General features: G+C 36.8%; 1 protein-coding gene and 1 pseudogene across 1 annotated transcript in view; both read right to left on the bottom strand.

Moving 5' to 3' along the window:
• Positions 1 to 570, bottom strand: part of LOC102483386 (28S ribosomal protein S18c, mitochondrial-like) — a 6,599-nt gene extending 6,029 nt beyond the window's left edge. Inside the window, exon 1 of the mRNA XM_014584315.1 lies at positions 282 to 570. Coding sequence (XP_014439801.1) covers positions 282 to 570 — 289 coding nt within the window. The remainder of the gene's footprint in view (positions 1 to 281) is intronic.
• Positions 571 to 4,561: 3,991 nt separating this feature from the next.
• Positions 4,562 to 5,285, bottom strand: LOC102481693 (non-specific lipid-transfer protein-like; annotated as a pseudogene).
• Positions 5,286 to 6,953: the final 1,668 nt, after the last annotated feature.

Genomic DNA, 6,953 nt, shown 5'->3' with positions numbered 1-6,953 from the left:
TTTCGGGTGGGGAGGGGTGTGGGTTCGCCTTAAAGTCCCAGGCAACCAACCTGGAGTCCAAGGAGGAAGGATGGTGGGGATGCGTGGAGTTGCGGTAGGGTCGGGCCTGCCGCCTCAGTCCGCCTGGGGTCCGGAACTGCTGGCCGGCTCGATCCGGGTTTCGGGTGGGGCGGGGTGTGGGGTCGCCTTAAAGTCCCAGGCAACCAACCTGGAGTCCAAGGAGGAAGGATGGTGGGGATACGTGGAGTTGCGGTAGGGTCGGGCCTGCAGCCTCAGTCCGCCTTCTCTGTTAATCACTTTTGCAATTTCTTTCTGTTTCTTCTCACAAAGACCTGTTATGAGCCTTCCATAAATGCATTCAGTAAATGGAGAAATAAACTGAGACAAAAGCTGTTCATTCTTATAACCTATAAGTTTCTCACACAAGATACATTTCTTAAGAGGCTCCTTATAAGGATTTTCAATTGGAACAGGAAGGTGTTCATTGCTGGTATCCTGCCTATATTGTGAACAGCCACTTCTACACAACACCTCATGAGCTCCAGGCCCTTTAAGGCAGACTGTGGCCATTGTCAAGTGTATGAACCTTTTTCTCCCTAGATTGCTGCAAACAAATACTACGTAGCCATCATTTCCATTTCTCTTTTTTGGCACTACTTAGTAATAATGCTTAGTGATACACTAGCAACATTTTTACTTATTGTTCCATAGTTTCCTACATATATGTGTGTACACAATCTTTTCTTTTGTTCTTTTATCCTTTTATCATAAACATAAGATGTATTAATAAGAGTTATCTTTACATCACACCTATATGTCCTTGTGCTAATCTGCTAAAAAAAAAACTAAATAAGATACATATCTTCCTAATAAATATAGTACAACATAATATATAACACATCCAGCATACAATATAAAAACTCATATAAATAATTAGTAAAATCATGGTTGAATGTGAAAAAAAAAACCACACCAAACTTTTTTAGATGTCACAATTATCAGATAAAGATATTAAAGCAGCTATAATAATAAAATTTTAGTAGTAAATGACAAACTCACCTGACACAAATGAAAAGAAGAAAAATCTTAGCAAATAAATAAAGTTATAAAAATATTGAAAAAAATTAACTGGACAGAGGTTCTCCAAAGAAGAAAATGATAACAGAAGACGACTCATAATTTTAGAAAAGGAAAAATAACAATGGAATGGGTAAAAAACAGTAAATAAAACAGATTATCTTTCTCATTCTTAAATCATATTTAATGATTAAATCATAACATATAACAACGTAATGTTATGTGTTGTTCAGTGCATGTAGAATACTTTAAGAGAATTATATTTTAAAAGTGAGTAGGGGGAACCAGCAGGTGGTGTTGTGATTAAGGGTGCTAGACTTCCACATGGCCAACCGTGGTTTGAGTCCCAGACCTGGTGGCTTGCTTTCTCACTTTTGCTCTCTCTCTCTCTTTCTCATATACTCTGTTGCTCTCTGGTCAAATTAAAATAAATAAATAAAGTTAAATAAAATCATTCTTTAAAAAAAGGTGAGTAGGATAAAGAGACAAATGAGAACAATTCATCTACAATTTACTCAAAGTACTTAATGCATAAATGATGGTAAATTGTTATGTTAGGTATGTATATTATACCATGTACAGCAAACACTGAGAATACTATCCAAATGATACACTCAAAAATAACATTAATAAATCGTCATAATTCTTGAAAATGCTCAAATAAAGTACAATAAACCTAAAGAAAGAAAAAGAATTTGCAATCATATTTGTGAACTTCTACACTCCATTCACAGAGATAGATAAAACTACCATAGATAAAATCAGAAAAAAATTGAAAACCTGAAAAAAAAAACAATCTACAGAATCTAATTGGAAAAAACAAAACACTCTACGTAATAACAATAGAATAAACATTTGTTAAGTGTCCATGGCACGTTCACCAGGATAGAACATATATTGAGCAATAAAACAAATTTGAGCAGTATAAAAAAAAAAACCTCAAACATACAAAATGTATGGTCTGAGAATAATAGTATCAAACTAGTAATTAATAACTCAAAGATAAAATGAAAATCACTAAGCAGCAGAGCACTAAACAACAATTTTTTAAAGAATTATTTTATTTAAATTCATTTATTTATTTATTTTAATTCGACCAGAGAGGAACAGAGTGAGAACAACAGAGAAGGAGAGAGAGAGAGGCGACGTGAGAAAGCAAGCCACCAGGTCTGGTACTGAAACCACGGTCGGCCATGTAGGAGTCCAGCGCCTCCAACCACCATGTCACCTGCTGGCCCCAATAACAAGTTTTTAAATTATCCATAGGTCAAAAAAGAAGTCTCAAAATAAAATGAAAAATATATATAGAAAAGTGAATAGAAATAAAAATGCAACATAATAAAATGCAAGGGATGCAGTTAAAGCAGTTCTGAGGGTGTAATAAATAGCACTAAATGTTTACCTTAGCAAAGAGAAGAGGTTTCAAGTCAAGAATATAAATTATTTAAGAAAACAAAAATATGGGCTGGCGCTGTAGCACACTGGTTAAATGCTGTACATTGGGAACAGATTTCATATGGCTGACTATGGTTTGAGTTCTGGCCCCAGTAGCTTGAAAAATGTCAGGTGTTGTGTATCTTGGCATAAAAATCTGATGAATGGACAAATGGAGGAAAAATCATTGTGGAGTGACCACAAGAGTCACTGAGGGTGTCTTTCTTTCTTTCTCTCTTTGCTCAGTGTATGTGTCCCCTGGCAATTAGAAAATAAATTAAAAAAATAATAAATCAAAGTAAATAGAAAGGAATAAGAAATATAAGAGTAGAAGTCAATAAAATTTAAATAGGGAAAACTCAATAAAACAAAAAACTATTTTTTTTTTTCTGGAGAGGTTTTTGCTATAGGGCACATGCACTCACTAGAAAGACAAAGAGAGACAGAAAGCGAGAAATCACCCCCCAGGGGTGATAACCAAGCTGCAATCCCTTCTCCTCTATTCTCCTCTCAGGATCTTGGGCACACGTGCACACACGCCCAGCCTGAGTTTAAGCCAACTGGTCCAGGACTCGAACTGCAGTCATCTACACGGGAGTCCAGCAACATAGCCATTAGGCCAACTGCTGGTCCCCAAAATACAAAACTAATTTTTTATAAAATTAACAAAGTAGATAAACCTCCAACTGACAAAGATAAAGAAATAAGCAAATATATATAATGTATATTTGTACACCCTGGAGATACAGAGAGAAAATGAGAAATCTCCCCGCCCACCCCAAGGAGAATGGCCACACCACAATCTCTACTCCTCCATTCTCCTCTTGGGATTTTTGGCAAGCACGCGCACACAGTCAACATGAGTTTAAGCCACTGGGTCAGGGAGTCAAAACTTGGTCGACTATGTGGAAGTCCAGTGACATAACCATTATGCCATTTGATGGTCCCAGCACCACATTTTTTAAACTGTGGACAGATATGAAAGATTTAATACCAAGCAAAGTAAGCCAGACTATGAAAATGAAGCATTGTATGTCTGCACTAAATATATACCAAATGTGTGCTCTCTATGGCTGAAACTGAGAGGCTGAAGAGGGGCAGGGTAATAGGAAGTGGGGGAGAGGAAATCAGGAGAATTGTTTATTTATTTATTTATTTACTAGTAATGTCAGTTTTAATTTTTTATTTAACATTCGTCTAAAAGCATTATTTTACCTCACATCTCACTGAGTTATAATAACATTAACATTAAAAAAACTAGGTAGATAAATGTGGATAATTAATTAAAGTAAATTTACATGAAAGGGAAAAAATGTAACAAAGGACTGAGCACTTTATAAATTAGTTATATGATTATAATTTAAAAACTAGACATCTCAAAGCAAACTTTACTTCTAATGACAGCATTTGATGGTTCTAATACAGTGGTTTTTCAAGAAAAATATCCATTTTTAAAAACATTTTTATTTTAAAAATGGGTCTGTGTTTAGTACCGATTCCCTCCTCCAAGCTCTAATATTTCTTTTCTTTTGATTCAAGAAAATACAGTTTCTCAAGCATGAAATATAATATTTAAAAGTTATGATTTCTTTTATAAAAAAACACCATAGTATAGAATTTTAAGAATTATTAATTTAAAATCAAAGAAGGTGATCAAGGGTACAATACTGCTGGCCAACCACTAGTTCTCCCAAGGGAAACTTCTAAATTGAATCCTCAGGAGAATGATCCTTAAATATACTCTATAATCAAAATGAGAGCCTTTGTTTACATAGTTTTGGGATTTTACTGTTCTTAATTTTATTCTGAAACTTAATTTTACCCCAAACTGTAATTACCACCTAAACTTTGTAATGAAATTATATGCAATTCAGCAAAGCAGTATTACCAAGAGTTTAGGAAAAACAAGATTGGTCACACTCATTTAGAAACAAATTTATCTCATGTTATTTGCCAGTGTGTGGTTTCAACCTAAGTTTTGATAATGAAATATAAGTATGTATATCTATATATCTCATCTTGATTTTCAAAAGTAGCCAAAAGGAGTTCTTTACAGCTTAGCTTTGCTTGGCTAAAGCAGAAGATTCTGTAACTTCATAGCCAGGCCCATGTTGCCAGCAATTTTCAATTTGCTGTGAATGTCAGATGAGGTATGTATGGAGGAGTGGGGCCTAACGAAGGACATTTGGAGAAGGGATACTGAGGTAGAACACTGACGGGATAGGGAGGTGTGGTGTTATTGGTTGAAGATATTTTGATCAACGGGACTGGGGAGAAATGTTCACATATTGAAATGCTCACATTGTAAGCTAAACAATGTGATTGAATGTATATAAAAAATAATTAATAAAAAAAAAGAAAGGCAGACTGAGGGTTCATTTTACTAGTCATCAAAGTCAGTCAGTCAGTCATTCCTTGTGATTTTACAGTCTGCTTTCTAATCTAAGTTAAAAAGTACAGATCCTTTGTCATTCTTCACATCCAGCATCCAGGTGGCTTACCCCCGGGACCATCTTTTACTTTGAAGGGAAAAATCCCTCCAAATTTCTTTACAAACTGGTCCCCTTCCTCTTCAAATTTCCTTCCTCTTCAAATTTCTTCTCTTTCTCCTTAAAGTCAAGATTTGCCTTAAACCTATCACCTGCAGAGCTGGTTGTTGCAGCCTCAATTTTGTGAGTTATAAAAGAACTGCAAGTTTCAGGGAAACTCATCTTGTAGTATGTTACAATCACAGCTCCTTCAAGGCCTACATTGTGCTGCAGAACAACCTTTGCACCAGGAAACTCCAGGGGGAAAAAATTTAAAAGACACAAAATAAAGTTATGTGGTGATAATAATGTATATAGTAATATATACTCTATTCATGGAAAAAAAAAACACTCTGTATGCTGTGAAGATGTACACTGATTAAATGTAAATTTAAAAATATATATTATAATTAAAAAATTATCCATAGGCCAGTAGGTAGTGTGAGGGTTAAGACACTGGATTCCTACACAGCTGACCATAATTCAAGCCCCAGACCTAGCAACTTGAAATCACGCAGGGCACATGTGCATGGATGCCAAAAATCCTGGCAAGAGAATAGAAAAGAAGGGACTGCAGTGTGGCCATCTCTCTGGTGGGTGGTTTCTCATTTTCCCTCTCTCTGTCTCTCTTTAGTGAGTGCATACTCTCTATGGCAAAATAAATAAATAAATAAATAAAACAATTATCCACTATGACAATTGTAATTTATTTCAGCTATACCAGATATGTACAATATTAGAAAACCAAGCAATGTAATTCACTAAATCAGCAGACGAAAAAAAAAATCATATGAAAATATCAATGGGGGACCAGCAGTTAGTGTAATAGCTATGTCGCTGGACTCCCATGTAGTCGACCACAGTTTGTGTCCCAGACCCGGTGGCTTAAAACTCATGCCGGGTGTGTGTGAGTGCATGCCCAAGATCCCAAGAGGAGAGTGGAGGAAAAGGGATTGAGGCCTGGCCATCCCCCCTGGGGGGTGATTTCTTGCTTTCTGTCTCTCTGTCTGTCTGGCGAGCGCACGTGCCATATAGCAAAAACTTCTTCAAAAAAAAATCAATGGAAGCATTAAAAGATTAAAAATAAGTGATATAATCCAACAACCATTCATAATAAAAACACTCAGGGAATTAATGAAAAGGGGAAACTTCCTAAAGCTGATAAAAACAACTACCTGAAATCTACAGCTAACGTTGCATTTAATGTTGAAAATCTAAAACCTTTTCTCTTTAAAATTAGAAACAAGGGCAAGAATGTTAACTCTTATTACTCTTATTGAAAATAATACTAATATGTGGGAAGCCCTTCAAAAAACCTGACCTTTGAAACCTTGCTCTGATTGGCCACTAGAATACCTCAAATTTGCATATTTGGCACCTCATGATTGGTCCAAAAGCAACCAATCATAACCCACCATTTACAACCAATTACAGCCCATTGTTTACAATCAATCACGGCCCACTGTTTACAACCAATCATGGCCCACTGTTTACAACCCACCAGAGTGTATATAACCACGATGCCTGGCCCACAGTAGCCAGACAACAATGACCAGGATGACGACGACGACGACCAGGAAGACGACGACTGAAGAGCCCGAAGAGTTGAAACACCACGCAGTCTCCAGACGACCCTGAAGATCCTGAAGAGCTGACACTGCATCATCTCCAGACGACCTGGGAGACCCTGAAGAGTTGTAATACTACATCGTCTCTGGACAACCCTGAAGACCTGTGACACCACGTAGTCTCTGTGCTGCTCACAGTAGATGATGCGACTCTTAAGAGCTGTGACACTGCGTTGTCTCCGTGCTGTACTGTGCTGCCCACAATAAAGGGACGACACTGTCGTCTCCGTGTTGTAACACTACGCCGCTTGTCCCGGCTCTCACTCCTTCACTCAGGAAACCTGTT

The sequence above is a fragment of the Tupaia chinensis genome, unplaced genomic scaffold, assembly GCF_000334495.1.
Source record: "Tupaia chinensis unplaced genomic scaffold, TupChi_1.0 Scaffold146313_1, whole genome shotgun sequence".
Taxonomy (NCBI): domain Eukaryota; kingdom Metazoa; phylum Chordata; class Mammalia; order Scandentia; family Tupaiidae; genus Tupaia; species Tupaia belangeri.
Note: the sequence above shows the minus strand (reverse complement) of the source record. Positions and strands in the feature narration are given on the sequence as shown.